Genomic DNA, 22,518 nt, shown 5'->3' with positions numbered 1-22,518 from the left:
TTCAAGTGATGGGCATTTCGAATTGCAAGTATTGTTAATTCATGTTGCATATCTTTTAAATCACTGAGAATAAATTTGTGATGCCCTGGAAGTTTCATAACCACCCTCTTAACTGCTACACCTCCTACTCTCTCTCTTTCATTCAACTACAACTTTAGATTTCATCCTTGCTAACTTATTTATTGAGCTGCAAAATAAATAAATATCAGGGTTAGCAGTTTGACAAACAGAGAGGATGTCATCTGTGAACAGAAGTTGCAAATACAGCATGCCACATTCAATAAGATTATGGAACACAGAACAAGAAAATTATTTTAAACAGTCAAAGTCAAATTTTTTGCTTGTCATTGTATCATTCTAATTTTTCCTCTTTTTCTGTTGTGTGACACTTTTATCCTTTTCATGACTGATACATAACTTTCAAAATCTGCCTATTTACATACCTGGCTAAAAACATCACGTGAGCACAGAAGCACTCTTGCCATGATTGAGAGGTACATAGACATTACCATAGGATAGTCTTCACCTCGGTAAATGGCCCTGTAAATAAGCAAAATTATTTAATGTAATTTTATAACGCGTATTATAGTAATCATGTCAGGATGCAACATTCAGTTATTACTAATAGGCACATTTCAAGGTGAAAACACTAACCTTACTTTTCTGCAAGTTCCATCATCAAGGATGAAATAGGGATAGGACAGGGAAGGTTCGAAAGGTGCAGTTGGTCATTTAGACCCCAGGACGAGAGGTAGGAGACAGGTCTGAGTGGCATCCAATTTAACCATCTCTAACCAAACCCTCTTTTGTCCCTGACATAGGTTAGTACTTGTAAGCCATTCTGTGTCTTTGTAATTTCATAGTTTTCTCAACTAAATTTTCCTTTTGATATTATGTTAATAAGTTTAGAGGAAGAAGAGGAAGGAAACAACTCTATTATAAAAGTAGGAAGCCCTGGGTTTGGGCAAATCTCATATTGGAGCAGAATTTATCAGGCCACCTCTGCTCTTGAGATTTTATAATACAGTGTGCTCCGAAGTAACATGTGACGATGGTATGATTAGGCCTTTTGGAAATTGTATGTGATATTTTCTATTGCTGTGGCTATCATTATATGATCTTTGCTTTCTGTATTAGCGAGATTACTACTTGCATGCCAGTACCACCGCCTTATGAAAGAGTTTAGTACCAACAATTTTAAACCCACCCATGTACACCACTAATATAGCATAAATAGTTTAAAATATTAAAGCAAGGTTTTGAGAAATGACAGATACGTATTTACGTGTTGACAATGTTCATAACGTTTTATTTATCTTGATTGTGAAACAAACGATTTTTTATGGAAGTGCAGAATTTTGGTAATGGCATATAAGAGTAGCAGGAAAAGGGATTGTGGTGATATGATGCTAGTTATGGTATGTAAATAAAACTTTTCACAAAATGAAAATGGGGTGCGAAAATTGGAAGACCAAACTCTGACAGTACAGTTTAGATTTACGAGCTTTATTGTGCAAATAATAGGAAATGGGAAGACACATGTGGTGTGCTGACAGTTGTGATATTTACACTTAATTTCTTTCTGACATTTATTGGGAAATATTTCACTGCAGACGTTAATAAATAATATCTCACTGCCTAATATTCAACAGTTCTTGAATAGCAGAGAATCATTTGCAACTTCCTATTTTTTAAAGGCTGAGATAAAAAACTATGCACATTAACAATATACGAAAATATTTAGCCCTCTGCATGTACCATAAGTGGCAAGCTCACTTTGATGTCCCAAACCAACTGTGAAAGAGTAGGAATGTCAACGTTATATGGGAGCTCATGTACACAAATCTGTGATGCCTTATGCTCAGCAGATAGTTCTATAATCTTATTTACAACATCCACGATCAAAACTGCTGCAATATTTTAAGGATGATGCAAAGCTCTATTTGAAAACTAAATTTGGGATTGTTAACTGTGGATACCACAGATAACTGGAATGCTATCTTTGGCACTTTTCTGTTCCAGAGTTTTTGTCTGCCTGAAATACGATTTGAGTAGATTAGTCAGTTGGACTCTGATATAAATTTATTAGTAATGTTAACCATTTTTCTCATATTTGAACTCATTAATTGAGCTCTGCAACCCAATTACAGCAGTTATTAATCTATGAACCACCCCATCATTAGAATACCAATGCCTCCTTGTCAACGTGCAGTTTTCAGGAAGACAAAGATGATAAACAATTGCAAACTACTCTAGCTTTACCAGTTTGTAGCAGTTGTCCAGTAAATGACTTTTCTATCTTACAGCCATGCTAAACCAGTATATTGTAAAAGAATATATGTAACTATTGAAAACACTCACTCAAATATTCGTGGAAGCATGGGCTCCAAAATCTCAGGGAAAAGAGTTGGTGCAGCTCTTAGACAAGTTTCAACCAAGCGCATTGTCATGATAACACCTTCAGATCTCATATCAGCCAGCATGTCATTGCATAGGTTGATGATTACCTCACCATATGTCTACAAAGAAAGAACACAATGTCAGCTTAATATTCAAATAATCTTCCACAACATACATGAAAAACAACTTTACTACTGTGGTAACTATATATAAACAAAATATGTCTGCTTGTGTCTGTATGTGTGGATGGATATGTGCGTGTGTGCGAGTGTATACCTGTCCTTTTTTCCCCCTAAGGTAAGTTTTTCCGCTCCCGGGATTGGAATGACTCCTTACCCTCTCCCTTAAAACCCACTTCCTTTCGTCTTCCCCTCTCCTTCCCTCTTTCCTGATGAGGCAACAGTTTGTTGCGAAAGCTTGAATTTTGTGTGTATGTTTGTGTTTGTTTGTGTGTCTATCGACCTGCCAGCGCTTTCGTTCGGTAAGTCACCTCATCTTTGTTTTTATATATATAAACAAATACTGAATACACATCATACTGCTTGAGCATGTGGCGGAGTGTACTTTAAGCACTACTATCATTCTTCCACTTTGTTACATTCATTCCCAATTTTTTACATTTATTCAGGAATACTGAGCGAGGAGAACTACTATCAGTAAGCCTTTGGATGAGGCCGAATTCCTCTGATTTGGTGAGATGTGCAAGGGTAATTAAAGTTTTAATTGCCATCTTAAAAAAATCAAGTTGCAACAATGAAACTTGGTGATGGTGTTAGTCCTCCTCTACATATTCACTGTTCAATATGACACATTTTCCAATGATGGATGAGTTGGCAGGGATCTTGGTCATTGAACTCAGCATTTTGGCTGTTCAGGAAATTTCCCACATCAAAAAACACTTTGTTGCCATTCTGGACATGCCTGCCATGCAATAGTTTCTTCATTGCAAGAAAATAACAACAGGACACTGGGTGCCATGCCAGGAGAACACAAGAGTGGAGGCAAAATCTGATAGCCCAAACAAGCAGCATGTGTAACTATGGGTGTTGTAGTGGAGCAAACACATTCCCTCAGGCAGGTTCCCGCAATATTGTCTTTATAGTCTTTCTTAACTCTGTATGGAGATCTCGAAAGTGTGTGTGCCTGCAATGATTTGCCTCTTATGAGCATAATCTATAGCACCACAAGGCAGTCCTGAAAAACACTCGGCATCATCTTGTCCAATGGTGGCTGGATCTTTGCCTTTTCTGGCAGTCATGAATCCACACATTTCCAAAGCTAACTTTACTCCTTGTCTAGTGACCATAGTGATACATACAGAATTCTTCCAGTGTGATTAGGTGGCTAAACAAGGTATCTGGATTGGCTTGAAACAGCAACATTTCAATGCTGTCTTGGTTTGACGGGTTTGAGTGTGACCAGCCCAGAAAGTGGCAACCTTTGTCACATTCCTAAGGTTACGCAAGATTTTGGAAACTGATTTTCACTTTTTCCAGTATCGATTGTGAACACTAGAGCACCATTTCTTTTGAAATTCCTGGTTCTTCACAGAGATGGTTTGCTACTTCATTCTTTATCATTGTTTGACCACACTGGAAGCATCTGCACAACCAATGACTGTGTCTTACAATCGTGAGTTGTTGCTGTAAATTTTCACCAAATTAGCATGGATTCTTGCAGTGCTGTTTCCCTTCATATAAAAATTGCTGCATGATACTTCACTTTATCACTGAGCTGTGCCATTTTGTTTTGACTTCTCTAGGGAGTTGGATGAATGAGGTTTTTCTATACTACCTCTTCAGCAAGTAAATCTCATTTCATTTCAATTCTTCCAATAAATCTCAATCTGAGATAAGTTTTTCCCATGGCTGGTTTTAGCTAGTTTCGCTGCTTCAAGTTGCTCCAGAAGCACATTCAGACATTATACAGCTGTTGCACTTTCCAGCGACGGATCTCCAATTATGTAATTAATAATAATTATAATGTATCTACCTGCCTACTTACATGAACAATGAAACACACTTATTTCTGAAACAAAATAATATCGTAATACATAAAAACAGAAGGGAAATGAGCCACACATTCTACAAACACCTGGTCAACCTTACTGATATAAAACTAATTAACCAAGAAATAAATCTGCTAGAAAAAGAACCTAAATACAACATCAACATACACATTGCACACAAGACAGTGGAGAATCTTATCACAGAAAGTGAATACACAATAAAACAAGAAAAAAGAAACAGTAACACTAACTTCAATGCAGGTGTGACAAGAGTGTGCACAATACAGGAAAATAAAAACAACACTGACAGAAACCAAAAGTGAAGAAGCAAAAACTTCCAGAAAAATAATCAACAAACTTACAAACAATGGGGTTCTCTTCTCTAGATCAGACAAGGGCAACACCATTACAATAATAAAACAGGAGGAATACAAAAACAAAACCTTAAAATTTCTAGAAGACAATAACATAACAAAGCTAACCAGTGACACAACAGAGATACCAGAAAAATACACAGAGACTTCTAAAAACATCTCACACATATTCACAAAATAGAAAGTGAAATTGCTAAAATAAAAGAACTGCAAGGCACCCACAATGAACAGCAAAGTAAAGCTTCACAAGCAGGATATTCCAGTACAACCAGTTGTAATTTCAGAAGTATGCCTGCTTATCACCTATCCACAGAATTAACACATAGTTACAGGAACATTATGTACACACAGACAACAGTAGTATACACAGCACTGAAGAGCTGATAGAAAAAATCAGACATCAACATACCCACAACAGTCATACTCACATTATTCGACATCACATCCATGTACACGAATATCCCCACCACTGAAATCACCAATGTCATCAAACAACAATTAGAACAACAGAAAGATATTCTAAAAACCCACATAAAACATACAGCTAGCATTCTACAACTAATGACAGAGAAAAAAATATTTCTCATTTGACAAACAGTTCTACTCACAAGATGGGCTTCCCATGAGGTCACTTGTCAGTGGACTCCTAGCCAACAACTTCCCCAATCACATTAAAACAAAATATTTGAATTAATAGTAAGATGCAAACAATATAGGGTAGTATACTGGTATTGCTATGTAGACAACGACATATGCTTTCTAGATGAAATATCCATTTGCATATAACATCATCACAATGACATATGCACAGCTCACCCAAAAATGAATTTCACCACAGAAACAGAAAATGACAAAATGTTAAATTTCCTTGACCTCACAAGTCATGGCCACAACAGACAACACAAATTCTCCATATGCAGGAAAGTTGCCTCCACCAGCACAACCATACACAAATACTCTAATCAGCAGATTGCACAAAAACTAGCTGGTTTCCAACATATGCTGCACAGACTGAAAAAATTTCCTATCAGTGAAGACTATGTCAAAAATGAGTTACAGATAAACTAATAGCTGTAGAGAATGGACATGATACAAAGCATTATAGAGACACTGAAACATAAAACTAAACCAAAAATAAGGGGGACATGTAGAGAGCACACGCACACGCGTGAGGGCGCGCGCGCGCACACACACACACACACACACACACACACACACACACACACAAACCAGCTAGTAACCAACTTGTAAACGCAGACACACAGAACACAGATGCACGTGAACCCAAAGAACCTCAAAAAACAAGGGCTAAAAATAACCTACAGAACAGGTAAATCATTAAAGAGAAAACTAAGCACAACCAATACAAACACAAACACAAACAAATACAACACACTGCTTTTACTGGCTGACATACCAGGATTGCAAATCAATTTGTATAGGATATACAAACAGAAACGTTACATCAGATAAACAAAATACAGAAGATCATTAAAGAAAAACAGCTGTCATTCTACATTTACTGAACACATTATAGGCATGAAAGGCTATCCAACAAAAAACTAATAGCAGAAGAAAACTATCACAGACAAAAAGCCGTAGTCAAAGGAAAACAAATAATAAAGGAATGCACAGCTTTCTGCAACAGAACTCTGTTCTCTGCCCTCAAAGAACTATCAGACACTCCCTACCCATAAACAACCTGACCCCCTCCCTCACACACACAGAAAACTAAACAATTAAACAAAAACGTTAAAATCTTCATCACACACACACACACACACACACACACACACACACACACACACAGAGAGAGAGAGAGAGAGAGAGAGAGAGAGAGAGAGAGAGAGAGAGAGAGAGAATCCCTACAATTATCTGTCATTTACATATGTTATAAATAGCAACAATCCAGTAAAACTTCGTTGGAGTACACCTTAATCTATTTTCACATCTGACACTTTTGCCCTTTTAAGATCCACAAGTTGAGTTCTATCAACTTACAAATCCTAAATCTCGTACCCCATTATTTCACATTTTTTTCACTAGGAAAAAATGTGGAAGTACATCAAATGCCTTGGAGAAGTCAAGGAACATGTTACTGATTGAACGAAGTGACCCACATTTCACACAATTACCATTCATAGAATACTACAGATGTGATTTTTGGTCTCCAAAAAGGTGTAATACATGTACAAAAAATGTTTTCCATATTTCTACAACAGACTGAAGTCCACAATATATGTTTATAGTTTTGTGTATCCACCTAATTATCCTTCTTGAAAACGGAGACAATCTGCTCTTTATACCGACTGCTTGGAATGCTTCCCTGGGTTAGTGTTTAACGATTAACTACTCCTAGAAGGGAAGGAAATTCTTTCTAATAAACTATACAAATAGAACATGTATCCTATCAGATCAAGTTGTCTAACACCTGTCAAATGATTTTAGTAGTTTTTCCTCGATCATTTATCTCAATGTCCGTCTTTTTGGCAATCCTACGAACCGTACTACAATCTTCCAGAGTGAAACAATATCTAAAGATTAAATTTAGTATTTTTGCTTTCTCTGTGCCACCCCTGTTTCAGTCCCAGTAATATCACAAAATAATTGTACAGATTAGTGATTCATTTATTGACTTTACATAACAGCAAAACTACTTAGAATTTTACGTCAATCATGGAGGCACAAAATTTTATTTACAAAATCACTAGACACCTGACCTTATGTTCATTCATTTGTTTACCAATGAAAAACTAGAATGTTATCCCCATAATATGGAAGTTACATAGTCACATGTGAAATACAAAATAATGGTGGATATTTTCCCAGAATCCCCATAAATAATGGACCTTGCCAAGGTGGGGAGGCTTGCATGCCTCAATGATACAGGTAGCCCACCACAATGGTGGGGTATATGCCAGAGAAACGTGTCGTTCACATAGAGGGGCTGTAACCTTCTCAGCAGAAGCATGGGGCAACAGACTGAAGGACTTACTGATCAGACTTTGTAACATTCAGTCAACATATTGTTATTGCAAGAGGCTGCAAAACAAGGGGAAACTACAGCTGTTATTTTTTCACACAAATGCAGCTCTACTGTACAGCTTACGGATGATGGCATCCTCTTAGGCGAAATATTCTGGGGGTAAAATATTCCCCCATTCAGATCTTCAGGCAGGACTACTGAGGATGATGTAGTCATCAGGAGAAATAAAACTGGCTCTCTACAAGTTGGAGGCTGGAATGTCAAAACCCTTAACTGGGCATGTAGAAAGGGAAACTGATAGGTTGAAGTCTGATAAATAGGAAATTTGAGAATTGTGGCGGCAGGAAGAACAGGACTTCTGGTCAGATGAGTTATGAATACAAAATCAAATAGGGGTAATGCAAGAGTAGGTCTAATAATGAATAAGAAAATAGATATATGATTGAGTTACTGTGAACAATATACTGACTGCATTACCACAGACAAGGTAGACAAAAAGCCATCACAATAGTACGAACATTTATATGCCTCTAGTGGAGTCAGCTAACGAAGATTCCTAACAGCTGGCAGAGCTGTTGCCACCTTTCAGCTGCACAATACAAACACATTCAGGCGAAAACAACAGCCATATAAAACTGTGATAACAATGAGGCACTGTCACAGAAACATATATAAAACAGCGTTAGGTGAATGGTTGAGGGAGATGTGCCAGTCATGCCAACCTCACTGTAACTGTCAGGTATCAGTTTTGCCTACTATATCCTCCACAAATGATAAAGAAACAGTAACATTGTGTGACGAGATTAAAAAACAGATAATTTAAGAACAGAAAAATTTGTGAAGGGGGACTGGAATTTCCTTGTTCAAAAAGGAACGAAAAATAGTAGGAAAATACAGACTGGGAGAGGAATGAATAGAGGAAGCCATCTGGTAGAATTTTGCATAGACTTAACAATCATTGCTACCACTTGGTTTGAGAATGATGTAAGACTGTGTATGTGGAAAAGACTTGGAGACTTTGGAAAGTTTCAATTTGGTTATATAATGCCAGGACACAGCTTTCTAAACCAGATGCCTTCTCTGGAGACTACCTAGACCAGAGAGTGCAGAACCCCACTCAAGGTGAAAATAGAGTGGTACTTATGGCAACAAATAGACCTGACTCTCTGAGGATGTCCACATTGAAACATCAGTGAACATGAAGTAGTTGTGGCAACAATGATTACCAAAGAACAAATAAAACAAGAAAAAAGATATCTATGTTCAGTAAACTACACAAAAAAATCGGCAGTGTCATATCTCAATGAGGAAGTTTAAACTTTTACCACATTGCAGGAGCTTGTAGAGGAACTATGGCTTAATTTTAAAGGAATAATTTACCACACAATGAAGAGATATGTATCCAGTAGAACAGTTCAAAATGGGAGGGGCCCTCCATGGTATACAGTCACTATGAAGAGTAGATAGAGAGATGCTGAATGAAAAGTGTTTGGCTGTCATGAGAGCAAGCCTTCAATGAGTACTGTAGCAGATCATTGTCAAATGATCTTTCAAAAAATGGTTCAAATGGCTCTGCACTATGGGACTTAACATCTATGGTCATCAGTCCCCTAGAACTTAGAACTACTTAAACCTAACTAACCTAAGGACATCACACAACACCCAGCCATCACGAGGCAGAGAAAATCCCTGACCCCGCCGGGAATGATCTTTCAGCAAACCCAAAGAAACTATGACCTTTCACAAAACCCAAAGAAATTCTGGTTGCATGTAAAGGGTGCTGGGGGCACCAAAGTTAGTGTCCAGTCACTAATGAATGAGACAGGAACTGAAATTGAGGATAGCAAAGCAAAGTTGAAATGCTTAACACTGTTTTCAAATATTCCTTTACGAAGGAAATTCAGGAGATTTGCCCCAATTTAATCCCCATACCACTGGAAAGATTAGTGAAATAAGTATTAGTGTCAGTAGTACCGAGAAACAGCTGAAATCATTATAATTGAACAAAGCTCCAAGGCCAAATGGACTCCCTACCGTATTCTGTGCTGAATTTGTGGCTGAGTTAACTTCTCTTCTAACTATAATCTGTTATAGATCCCTCAAACAAAAAACTGTGCCTAGTAGTTGGAAGAAAGCCCTGGTAACACCCATCCACAAAAAGGGTAGTAGAATTGATACAAAAAAACTACCATCCAATATCATTGACACTGTTTTGTTGCAGAATTTTAGAACATATTGCAAGCTCATATATAATGAGGTATTGTGAACAGAATGACCTCCTCCATATCAATCGCCATGGCTTCTGAAAAGATCAATCACGTAAAACCCAACTCTCACTTTTCTCACATGACATACTGAAAGTGTTGGATCAAAGCAGTCAGGTGGATGCAGTACTTATATATATCTGCACTGCTGTCACAAGGACAGTGGGAAAAGCCTGGAGCAACTCTTTTGACTGTTTTAATGAGAGAGCGGAGCTCATCTCTTAAGTCATCGTAGTTTGCATCAGTGTCCTCATTCGCGGAGGTGTTTACGTTTCGTGGGCATTTCCCTCTCTGGTCCATTCCAGCAAACATCTACCATGGCCTGTTGGTCAGGCGGGTGTTCTCTATTCGGTCCGTGCCCATTGGAGACTTCAGTAGTACTGGAGGCAGCCAGGTGTTCCCTATTTGGTCTGCGCCCACAAACAACTTACTTTGCGGAGAAGACTGGGTTGATCATTTCAGCCCACTGGCCGGCGTGATTTACATCAGCATGTGGGCAGTGACCATTTGCATCATTTTCCACAAGAGGCTGCACTGGTACAGCCTGAGAAAGGGGGAACGGGCAAGGGGCTTGCGATACCCTTTCCCCTCATGACATTACTAAAACTAAGGCCAAGACTAACTGGTCAGGCCAGGTTGTTATTGGCACGCTGCTTAGTGTCTGCCTTTAGGAAGTTGTCACACCTGCGGTAGCGAGCAACATGCAGCACTGGGATGTTTCCTCTGGCTTTGCTTTGCCCTCACGACTTTCATGCTGCCCAGCGCATTTTACACATTTGGGCAGCATAGTGCAGAATATAGTTACATGATTTAGGCCCTGGCACCGAAAACAATGTACCCTCTGACCCTTGATGCAAAACTTTTTGACCTGTATTCCATTGACACTTGCGATTCTTTTCAGCTGGAATACTTTCATGTTTTCTACATTATCAATCAGGATAACCATAAACGGTGGGGTCTGTTTATTGGTGTAGTGCATTTTCACGAGGGAAACCACTTGGACACTGAAACCTAATTCTTCCAGCTCCTCCTTGAGGTGGGCTGGGTCCATTTGAAAAAGGCAGCTAGCAAAAGACTATCGTGAGCAGCTTGAGCGGTTCAGGTGAGTAGGTATAATATGACAAGATGTTGGGTCTTTGCCACACCCATAACTGCATCGTAATCCTCACGAGATTTTACTATTAGTTTGAAAGTGTCGTGGCATGCTGTTTTAAGGGGAGTTGGAACGCCCTAACCCGACAATGTTAAATTTAGTGACGTGGCTTCCCTGTTTTTCAGGAACCACTGTAGCCATTGACATGAAACTTAACAGGATATTAAACTGTATGTTATGAGTCCACTGAACTACAATAACTGCATTTCAAGCCACTGCTTTTGGGAATAAATTTTTTTAATTATATGGTTAAAATTTTGTTTACTTTTTTGTAAATTATCCTAAATAATTTTAATTATACACAACATTATGTTCTTCTTTTAGTTCAGTAGACTCAGAATATGTATGTTATTACTCCCTGAAAATTTGAATACTCTACTCGAAGTTGTTTCTGAGATTTATGGAAAAATGCGCCAGAAAATGTAAATTTTCAGGAAATTCTAAAGTTTTGGAAGACTGCAACTCACTTAATATATGCTTAATTTTTTTTTTATTTTTAGTCACTCACAAGCACCTTGCACCATACTGTACATCATCCACTTGTTCTTTTTCCAAGTCTTTTTTCTTTTCTTCTTTCTGGACTCCTTTGAAGCCAACTGTGTTGCATACTCTGCTTTATCAATGCGAACCTTGTCCATCTGTTCAAGTTGTCTGATGCAGTTTGCTTCATGATTATTTCCCATATGCTGTAGCACTTTCACCCTATCAAAGTTGCCATCATTAGAAGCATCACTGCCTTATGGTCTCTTCGTGAGATATACGTAGGAGGGAGCAATATACTGCTTGACTCTTCAGTGAAGGTATGTTCTCGAAACTTCAACAAAAGCCCGTATTGAGCTACTGAGTGTTAGAGATGGGCAAAACTGTTCTTTTCAGAGATCAGATCAGAACCGTTCACTCCCTGAAATGAGCTAGCTCTTTTCCATGACTCACCACTCATTCACAATAGAAAATAAATGGAAGGCACATTGCCATTTAAACTTGGTTTATTCCAGTACTATACCTGTATTTTGATCTTATTTGATCCTATTTTGAAGTAACACAGATAATGAGTAAGAATTTTGTATTGTTTATTGAAATTTCCACGATATTGCAAAGTTTTTGATTATTGATTTATTTTGCACCATCGTGGTTTTTTGGGTGATCGGAAAACGTTGTAACTTGAGATTTACATTAACAATATATTTGGCTATAATGTATTAAAATTTCATTAACCTCGTACAAATACATCACAAGCCATATATTTTTAAAGTGAACGTTTCCTTCCAAAGACACCTAAAATTGCAAAATCCGTACCAGAATAAGGAAAAAAAAAAAAAAAAAAAAAAAAAAAAAAAAAAAAAAAAAAAAAAAAAAATTGACTGTAAGACTAAAGTGCTGCATATAGCCTTACGCAGAATAAAACAAGGAAAATATTGGTGTATCACATTTTGCGATACGTTTATCGGTTCGCTCGTAATGAAAGTGTAAATTGTAGTGTCCATATTAAAAATCCTCTAGTAAGAGGAGTCTTCAGGAATCTAATCTGATCAGTTTAAATAAATAAAAATAAAATAAAAACAAATGATGTATACATAACATAATAATGTAATATACATAGCGGTATTACTACGAAGAACAATATCCAATAGAGAGAAACTCCGTTGCAGAGGCGCTGAGTCAAGCAGGTCGAGCCGCAAGCTGTATTACTGCGTGAGCTAAGACCGCAGAGACCAGAGTGAGACCTGAGTTGCTTTGCTCAACGCTCTGGCTAGAGTCGAGAACGGTGGGATGAGCGTTGAGCGGGCGAGTTCCGAGGGTGGGGGGAGCGGTGAACGGTCACCAGTCACCCGCTCTGAGACAAATCATCCGTTCTCTTGCGAGCAGGTTGTTGCAAGCAGTTCTTACGTTCTCCACTAGGAGGCTCTCTGTCCTGTTGCTCGCATCAACTGCCCAGAGGGCAGGACGTGCGACTGAAACGATAGCCGACGGACTGCGATGCTAAGTTAAGCTGCGCCAGACACTGCACGCGGCAGAGGAAGCACAGAGACGGCACGGCATATGTGAAACACAAAATCCAATGGGGCACTGCACAATGCAGGCAGCCAAGGTAGAAGCAGTGGAGACGCCGGCGCTGGCTGTGTTGTGTGGCGTGCAGTGTGCTCTGACCAGCAGAGGTGCCGTTGATATGCTCCGTCTCTCTCTCTCTCTCTCTCTCTCTGCTGTGGGAAACGTTTGGAGCCACCGTTCTTTTTTTCTGAATCATTGATTGTTCACTCCTTTGAAAGATTCAACTCTATGAATCAGTTCAGGAGCGGATCCCCCATCTCTACCGAGTGTCTCTCCTGCAGAGTCTTCCACTGGAGTTTATCTATCATCTCCGTAACGCTTTCGCGATTACTAAATGATCCTGTAATGAAGCACGCTGCTTTCCGTTGGATCTTCTCTATCTCTTCTATCAACCCTATCTGGTACGGATCCCACACTGCTGAGCAGTATTCACGCAGTGGGTGAACAAGTGTACTGTAACCTACTTCCTTTGTTTTCGGATTGCATTTCCTTAGGATTCTTCCAATGAATTTCAGTCTGGCATCTGCTTTACCGACGATCAACTTTATATGATCATTCCATTTTAAATCACTCCTAATACATACTCCCAGATAATTTATGGAATTAACTGCTTCCAGTTGCTGACCCGCTATTTTGTAGCTAAATAATAAGGGATCTATCTTCCTATGTATTCGCAGCACATTACACTTGCCTACATTGAGATTCAATTGCCATTCCCCGCACCATGCGTCAATTCGCTGCAGATCCTCCTGCATTTCAGTACAATTTTCCATTGTTACAACCTCTCGATACACCACAGCATCATCTGCAAAAAGCCTCAGTGAACTTCCGATGTCATCCACAAGGTCATTTATGTATATTGTGAATAGCAACGGTCCTATGACACTCCCATGCGGCACACCTGAAATCACTCTTACTTCCGAAGACTTCTCTCCACTGAGAATGACATCCTGCGTTCTGTTATCTAGGAACTCTTCAATCCAATCACACAATTGGTCTGATAGTCCATATGCTCTTACTTTGTTCATTAAACGACTGTGGGGAACTGTATCAAACGCCTTGCGGAAGTCAAGAAACACGGCATCTACCTGTGAACCCGTGTCTATGGCCCTCTGAGTCTCGTGGACGAATAGCGCGAGCTGGGTTTCCCACGACCATCTTTTTCGAAACCCATGCTGATTCTTACAGAGTAGATTTCTAGTCTCCAGAAAAGTCATTATACTCGAACATAATATGTGTTCCAAAATTATACAACTGATCGACGTTAGAGATATAGGTCTATAGTTCTGCACATCTGTTCGACGTCCCTTCTTGAAAACGGGGATGACCTGTGCCCTTTTCCAATCCTTTGGAACACTACGCTCTTCTAGAGACCTACGGTACACTGCTGCAAGAAGGGGGGCAAGTTCCTTCGCGTACTTTGTGTAAAATCGAACTGGTATCCCATCAGGTCCAGCGGCCTTTCCTCTTTTGAGCGATTTTAATTGTTTCTCTATCCCTCTGTCGTTTATTTCGATATCTACCATTTTGTCATCTGTGCGACAATCTAGAGAAGGAACTACAGTGCAGTCTTCCTCTGTGAAACAGTTTTGGAAAAAGACATTTAGTATTTCGGCCTTTAGTCTGTCATCCTCTGTTTCAGCACCATTTTGGTCACAGAGTGTCTGGACATTTTGTTTTGATCCACCTACCACTTTGACATAAGACCAAAATTTCTTGGGATTTTCTGCCAAGTCAGTACATAGAACTTTACTTTAGAATTCATTGAACGCCTCTCGCATAGCCCTCCTCACACTACATTTCGCTTCGCGTAATTTTTGTTTGTCTGCAAGGCTTTGGCTATGTTTATGTTTGCTGTGAAGTTCCCTTTGCTTCCGCAGCAGTTTTCTAACTCGGTTGTTGTACCACGGTGGCTCTTTTCCATCTCTTACGATCTTGCTTGGCACATACTGATCTAACGCTTATTGTACGAAGGTTTTGAACTTTTTCCACTGATCCTCAACTATCTGTACTTGAGACAAAGCTTTTGTGTTGAGCTGTCAGGTACTCTGTAATCTGCTTTTTGTCACTTTTGCTAAACCGCAAAATCTTTCTACCTTTTTTAATATTTCTATTTACGGCTGAAATCATCGATGCAGTAACCGCTTTATGATCGCTGACTCCCTGTTCTGCGTTAACTGTTTCAAATAGTTCGGGTCTGTTTGTCACCAGAAGGTCTAATATGTTATCGCCACAAGTCGGTTCTCTGTTTAACTGCTCAAGGTAGTTTTCAGATAAAGCACTTAAAAAAATTTCACTGGATCACGTCTTGATCCCTGAGGCAACAGATGGTGACGTTTGCAAGACAACCACCATCTGCACGAACAGTCCGACGACATTTGTAGCAGCATGGACTATCAGCTCAGAGACCGTGACTGTGGTTAGCCTTGACGCTGAATCACAGACAGCGGTGCCTGCGATGGTGTACTCAAAGACGAACCTGGGTGCACGAATGGCAAAACATCATTTTTCTGGATGACCCAGGTTCTGTTTACAGCATCACGATGGTCGTATCCGTGTTTGGCGACATCGTGGTGAACGCACATTGGAAGAGTGTATTCGTCATCGCCATACTGGCGTATCACCCAGCATGATGGTATGGGGTGCCATTGGTTACACGTCTCTGTCACCTCTTGTTCCCATTGACGGCACTCTGAACAGTGGACGTTACATTTCAGATGTGTTATGACCTGTGGCTCTACCCTTCATTTGATCCCTGCAAAACCCTATATTTCAGCAGGATAATGCACATCCACATGTTGCAGGTCCTGTACGAGCCTTTCTGGATACAGAAAAAGTTCGACTGCTGCCTGGCCAGCACATTCTTCAGGTCTCTCACCAACTGAAAACGTCTGGTCAATGGTGGCCAAGCAACTGGCTTGTCACAATACGCCAGTCATTACTCTTGATGAACTGTGGTATCGCGTTGAAGCTGCATGGGCAGCTGCACCTGTACACACCATCCAAGCTCTGTTTGACTCGATGATGCTCAGGCCGTTATTACGCTAGAAGTGGTTGTTCTGGGTACCGATTTCTCAGGATCTATGCACCCAAATTGCGTGAAAATGTAATCACATGTCAGTTCTAGTATAATATATTTGTCCAATGAACACCTGTTTATCATCTGCATTTCTTCTTGGTGCTGCAATTTTAATGGCCAGTAACGTATATATATAAAATTCGGAAAATTGCAAATTTTATAATGAGATAAAAATCCGAAAACATGAAAAAAATTGCTTTCCATTCTAACTCCCCTTAATCACGACAGATGACTTAAGACTGCGCTGTACTATTTAAGAGCTGTTGAAAGCTCTTAAAATCACTCGACCATTGTGTAACAGTGGGAGGAGGTGCGGCCATCTTTGATCTACTCGATTGTGCACTGACCTCATCGGTTGGCATGTCAGTGAACGTGACACAGCTGTTTGCAGTCAGTAATGGCTGTGCCAGTGTGAGCGCAGCTGCCCTGGCAGTGTGCTTCCTACTTGGGACTTGGAAACTGTCCTCGGTGGGGAGGTCACCTTTGGCAGCCTTCATGCCCAAGGCAGCAGATTTGTTCTTCGTGTGCACCTTACTTTTAGAGGCAGCGGCTTTTTTGTGGAGGTCACCTCGGAAGACGCCGCTTGGGTGTTTCCTTGTGGATGCGACTGTGTCAGGTTGTCCCCTCGTGGTGACGTCCACCTCCATATCTGTCTGGTTCCAGGCCCAGATTAACCCCTTCAGGAATGTCAGACTTTCACTGACAACAGCTGTGCTTGAAGAAGCCTTTGAAATGCCAGTGCAGCTAGTAACTGTGCCATTCACGTGTGAGATAAGTGTCTTGTCTGCAATGCAGCTTTCACTTGCACTGACAGAACAGGGGGCAGGTACCACCGGAAAACAGCCACAGTACATCAGTGGCCTCCAACTAAATCTAAAGCTTGTGCTACTGTGTTTGGGAGCAAGCCCTGCCCACCACACTCACTGAATTATGGATTGTGTCATGTCTGTTTGTGCGATCAAAGCCGCATCTGCTGACATTGCACTCGTCGTATTAGTATCAATAACTTGCATTATCTGCAGTGACGAGCAGTCCATCTCAAAATATGCAGATGGTCTCACTGAAATCTTCACAGACTGTAATTATTCTACCAATCTTGTACTAAAACAAATCTCCCGTGCCTTGTCTTTCCAGTCTACCACCACCACCACCTCCTGAAGTCTCTTTGTCCAGCCACAGAGAAGCTTTCTCCTCATTTACTCTGTACCACCCAGGACTGGAGCAACTGAACTAAATTCTCTGCCAGGGTTCTGATGATGATGTCTGGTTTGTGGGGCACTCAACTGCGAGGTTATCAGTGCCTGTACAAATTCCCAAGCTTTGCTCAGCCCAACCTCCCCACTTTCATGAATGATGATGAAACGATGAAGACAACACAAACACCCAGTCATCTCGAGGCAGGTGAAAATCCCTGACCCCGCTGGGAATTGAACCCGGGACCCCGTGCTCAGGAAGCGAAAATGCTACTGCGAGACCACGAGCAGCAGACAGATGCAAGACCAAGACCTGTCCCATACATCACCCCACCACCACCTGCTCCTGTCCGGTCACAAACATCATCTATCCCATCAAAGGCAGGGCTATTTGTGAAACCAGTCACATGATCTACAAGCTAAGCTACAACCACTGTGCTGCATTCTATGTGGTTATGACAACCAACAAGCTGTCTGTCTGCATGAATGACCACTGGCCAACTATGGCCAAGAAACAAGTGGACCACCCTGTTGCTGAGCACGCTGCCCAACATGAAAACCTTCATTTCAATGACTGCTTCACAGCCGGTGCCAAATGATCTATGAGAGCAGAGATTCTCTCAGTGGTGGCACAGTAACCAGCCACAATGGGGCATCCTGGGTGGTTGGATTTGTGGACTTTAGGAAGCATGCAGAAGGTACGAGTGCGGGGTGTGGTAGGGGTGAGCAGAGAGATGGGAGTCCAGGGAGAGGTTTTGGGATGGGCTAAGGATTTGAGGAGTGCCTGGAGATCCTGCTGGTTTTCTGGGATCACAACATCAGCTTTTATGAATTGTACAGGTGGGAACTTTCCCCGCAATTTATCCTACATTCACGTAACCCTCCTGGCGTCAACCTTCATTAGTCATTCCCTCACCCATCCAGCCACTTCCCTGTTCCCATTCCAGCACTACACAGCCCTCATTCCACCACCCAGCAGCATTTCACTGTCTCCCACTTGTCCCCTACTCTCCCTCCTCCTCCTCGTCCCAGCCTCCTCCTTATCCCCACCCAGTTGCAACTCCCCTCGTAAACTGGTGCTGCTGCTCGCAGTGTGGCTTCAGTTGCCAGAGACAGGAGTCATGGAGTGTGTGACATCTATTTTTGACAAAGGCCTTGTGGCCAAAAGTTTATTTGTGATAGTCCTTTTTTATGCCTAGCTGCGATTCAGCGTCTCCGCTATATGGCGAGTGGCAGCCTTCCTTTTAACAATATTGTTACAGGTGAAATATCCTCAGATTTCAGGAAAAATGTAATAGTTCCAATTCTAAAGAAAGCATGTACTGACAGGTGTGAATATTACTGGAATGAAATGATAATTAAATGGACACCCTAGCTACAAAGAGGCGTTGATATACTTCATAGACGACATGTTGAAAGTGTATGCCCCGACCGGGACTCGAACATGGGATCTCCTGCTTACATGGCACACGCTCTATCCATCTGTGTCACCGATAGTTAAAATATGGCTTCCCAGCCATTGACCTTCATGTGCGAATGCACACGCTATGCCCAAACTCTTACGGGACTTGGTAGATTAATCTGCCACGAGTAATGAGTATGATGGGCAAACATCTATTAGGCGCACTACGAATGTAGTGGTGTGGACATGTTGGAAATGTGAGTCTCACGGGGAGCGGGCAAGGGATAAATCCCTGAAAGTGCTCTATCCTCTGTGCCTCCAGTGGCTCAGATGGATGGAGCGTCTGCCTTGTAAGCAGGAGATCCCGGGTTCGAGTCCCGGTCAGGGCACACATTTTCAACATGTCCCCTATGAAGTATATCAACGCCTCTTTGCAGCTAGGGTGACCATTTAATTATCATTTCATTCTAACAAAAGCTGCATGGTCATTAATGGTAACTGTTCTTTCGAGAACAGATACTACCTTCATATACAATATTACTGGACTAATATTAACATGAATTGTTTACACAAGAATGGAAAAACTTGTTGGGGAAAATCATTTTGGGGTCTGGAGAAATGATGGAACATGCCAGGCAATATTGATCCTACGATTTATATTAAAGGACACGTTAAGGTAAAGCAAACTTGCAATTATAGAGTTTACAGATTTTGAGAAAGTTTTTGAGAATGTCGACAGGAAAACACATTTTGAAAATTTGGAGGTAGCAGGGAAAAAATACAAGGAGTGAAAAGTGCTATGCAACTTGTACAGAAACCAGACTGCAGGTACAAAGAGTCAAAGGAGATGAAAGGAAATTACTAATTGAAAACAGAGTGACTCAAGCTGGTACCTTACTCCTGATGTTATTCTATATGTATATCGAGCAAGCTGTAAAGGATAAGCAAGCAGAAATTTTGGATGGGGAGATAATGTTCTCAGAGAAGTTATAGTTCTTAGATTTGCTGCTGATATTATAATTCTATTAAAGATGACAACGGACTTGGAAAAGCAGTTGAATGTAATGAATTGTGCCCTGAAAAGAGGTAAGATGAACATTGACAAAAGTAAAACAAAGGTGATGGAATGTAGTCGAATTAAATAAAGTGTTCCTGAGGATATTAAATTATGAAATGAGACACTAAAAATAGCAGATATGGTTTGGTGTGTGGCCAGGCAAAATAACAGATACTGGCCGAAGTAGAGAGGTTGTAAAATTCAGATTAGCAATAACAGGAATAGCGTTGCTGAAAGAGAGAACTTTCTCAACATCGAATATTAATTTTAAGTGTCAGGAACCTTTTCAGAAGATGGTTGTGTAGAATGTGGCCTTGTACAGAAGTGAAACATTTTCAATAAACCATTCAGACAAGAAAGGTATGGAAAATTTAAAATGTGGTCTACAGAAGAATGATGAAAATTAGATGGGAATATTGAATAACAAATATGGAGGTACTGAGCTGAATGGGGAAAAATGAAAGTTAAGGCACATTCTGGCTAAAAGAAGGGATCAGTGATAGTTCAGATCCTGAGGTATGGAAAAATTGTACAGGGAGACAAAGGCTTGAATAGAGTAATCAAGTTCAAACGGATCTAAGTTGTTACGTCATTCAGAGATGAAGAGACTAGCACAGCAGCCTGCACCAAACCAGTCTGCAGATTGAATACCACAACACCAACTTTCTCCCAGACAGATTACAATACGGCATTTTTATGTACCTATCTATGACTCAGCATCTCCACTATTTGGCGGGTAGCAACTATCCTTTTTAATAATATAATTAAATTACAATTATATTTCAAAAATATGAAGGCAACTACACACAACAGAACGTATTTTCACTATGAAACGTTATGTGCGCTCATTTCGAACTTCCTTGCACATCAAACCAGTAGTCAGGATCAAGGTTCGCACCCGGAATGTTTGCCTTTTGCTGGTAAATGCTCTACTTAGTTATCAAGGCAGGACTCTCAACCCAACCTCACAGCTTTACTTCCATTACCCCTCTCCTCTCATGAGTCATGCCTGTATATTACAGTAGGCTGCCCGTGAAAAGCAAATGTTCTGGATTCAAGTCCCGGTCCAGCACAAGGTTTAAAAGAAAGTTTCAACTACACTGCAGTAAAGTCAGTATTTTTAATCGCTACTGAGTAAAATGTCAACACTGCCATGGTTTTGCCAAAGGTCATGGCAAGAGGTGACCCTGCTGCTAAAGAGGTCATCCACCACAGGCATCTAAAATATATACTTTTAATAGGCAGATAATATTTTCAAATGATTAGATAACATCTACTGAGTTGTTCTGCTGTAGAATTTCATTATTTCAATCAATATTCTATTAGAGAAATTATGTTTTAATTGAATAAACAACATGCCTGGTTCAGTTCCTATTAGGCAACCTGATCACAAAATTACAATAAGGCTTTTTTACATAGCTGTCTGCGGGATATCACATTATCTGTATGCAAACATTCCAAGTTTGATCAAGGACCCTATTGTGAAGCAGTACTGGTCCTTCCAGCACATGACACAAGTTATTTTGCCAAGCCAAGCAAACAAGTATCAAATGAGGAAAAAATAGTAAATTATGTTTTATACAAACAAACTCTTCAAGTTTTGGACTCTGAAAAAATAGTGCATCTCTGACTAACATAGTGAATCAGCAAAGGATAATAAGCAGTGTAGAAAGTTCTACACACACGCACGCTCGCGCGCGCGCGCGCGCGCGCGCACGTGCGCACACACACACACACACACACACACACACACACACACCTTTATGCATCTAACTAAGGAGGCAGGGATATTAAACAAAGCCTCACAGTATATCTATTTATTTAAGAAATATGCTGTCAGCAATTCATTTGAGTTTTAGACTAATAGAAAAATTCTCAAATATTATTTAGTACAATACTAGAAGCAAAAATGACCTGCACTTATCTGGTGAATCAAGCTCTGACACAGAAAGGAGTGAAATACTGGGTGGTTATAATTACACTGACAATGTTCCAAGTGCTGTAGTGCAGGCTGTACACACTGAAACATCATAGTTATGTTCATTAATCAGTGGGCTTGCTGAGTATGAAGTAAGAAATAACAGTTCCATTTCCTGCTACCAGGTGAAAATATGGTGCTGAAAGCAGTCAGAATGTGAGGTGTTTCCTGTTTTGATGTAAGTATGTTGTTTGTTACTTGGCACGTGTGTTGATTTCTTTCGTGAAGTGACTGCTGGTGTAAGGGGTTTGGAAGGCTGAAGTTTTCTGAACGAAATGCTATGGCTATTGAGAAAACCATGCAGTGCTGGTAAAATTGTTTTATCACATTGACAACAATAGCAGCAATATACTGCACAAATATTGCTGACAGAAACAACTGTGAACGGCCCCCATGTTCATTTGAAGAAGCCGGTCAATTACGTGGTGCAGCAGGGAGAGGGAGGCGGCCCATTCCCATGGCAGTTGATGATGAAGTTGCTGCAGCTATAGCCAACTGCGCAGCCCATGCTTCAAATTTTGCAACTAGTGCTCCAGCTGTGTCACAGGAATCGTCTCTCTCAAAAGATTTTGTGG

General features: G+C 40.5%; 1 protein-coding gene across 3 annotated transcripts in view; it reads right to left on the bottom strand.

Moving 5' to 3' along the window:
* The window catches only part of LOC124621883 (importin-11), a 174,016-nt gene that overhangs the window by 27,032 nt on the left and 124,466 nt on the right, over positions 1–22,518 (bottom strand). For all 3 annotated transcript variants that reach the window (XM_047147352.1, XM_047147351.1, XM_047147353.1), the window contains exons 15-16: positions 2,362–2,519; positions 444–540 (exon numbers count right to left, since the gene is read on the bottom strand). In XM_047147352.1, coding sequence (XP_047003308.1) covers positions 444–540; positions 2,362–2,519 — 255 coding nt within the window. The remainder of the gene's footprint in view (positions 1–443; positions 541–2,361; positions 2,520–22,518) is intronic.

Source organism: Schistocerca americana, chromosome 7, assembly GCF_021461395.2.
Source record: "Schistocerca americana isolate TAMUIC-IGC-003095 chromosome 7, iqSchAmer2.1, whole genome shotgun sequence".
Taxonomy (NCBI): Eukaryota; Metazoa; Arthropoda; class Insecta; order Orthoptera; family Acrididae; genus Schistocerca; species Schistocerca americana.
This window is presented reverse-complemented; position numbering and strand designations above follow the sequence as displayed.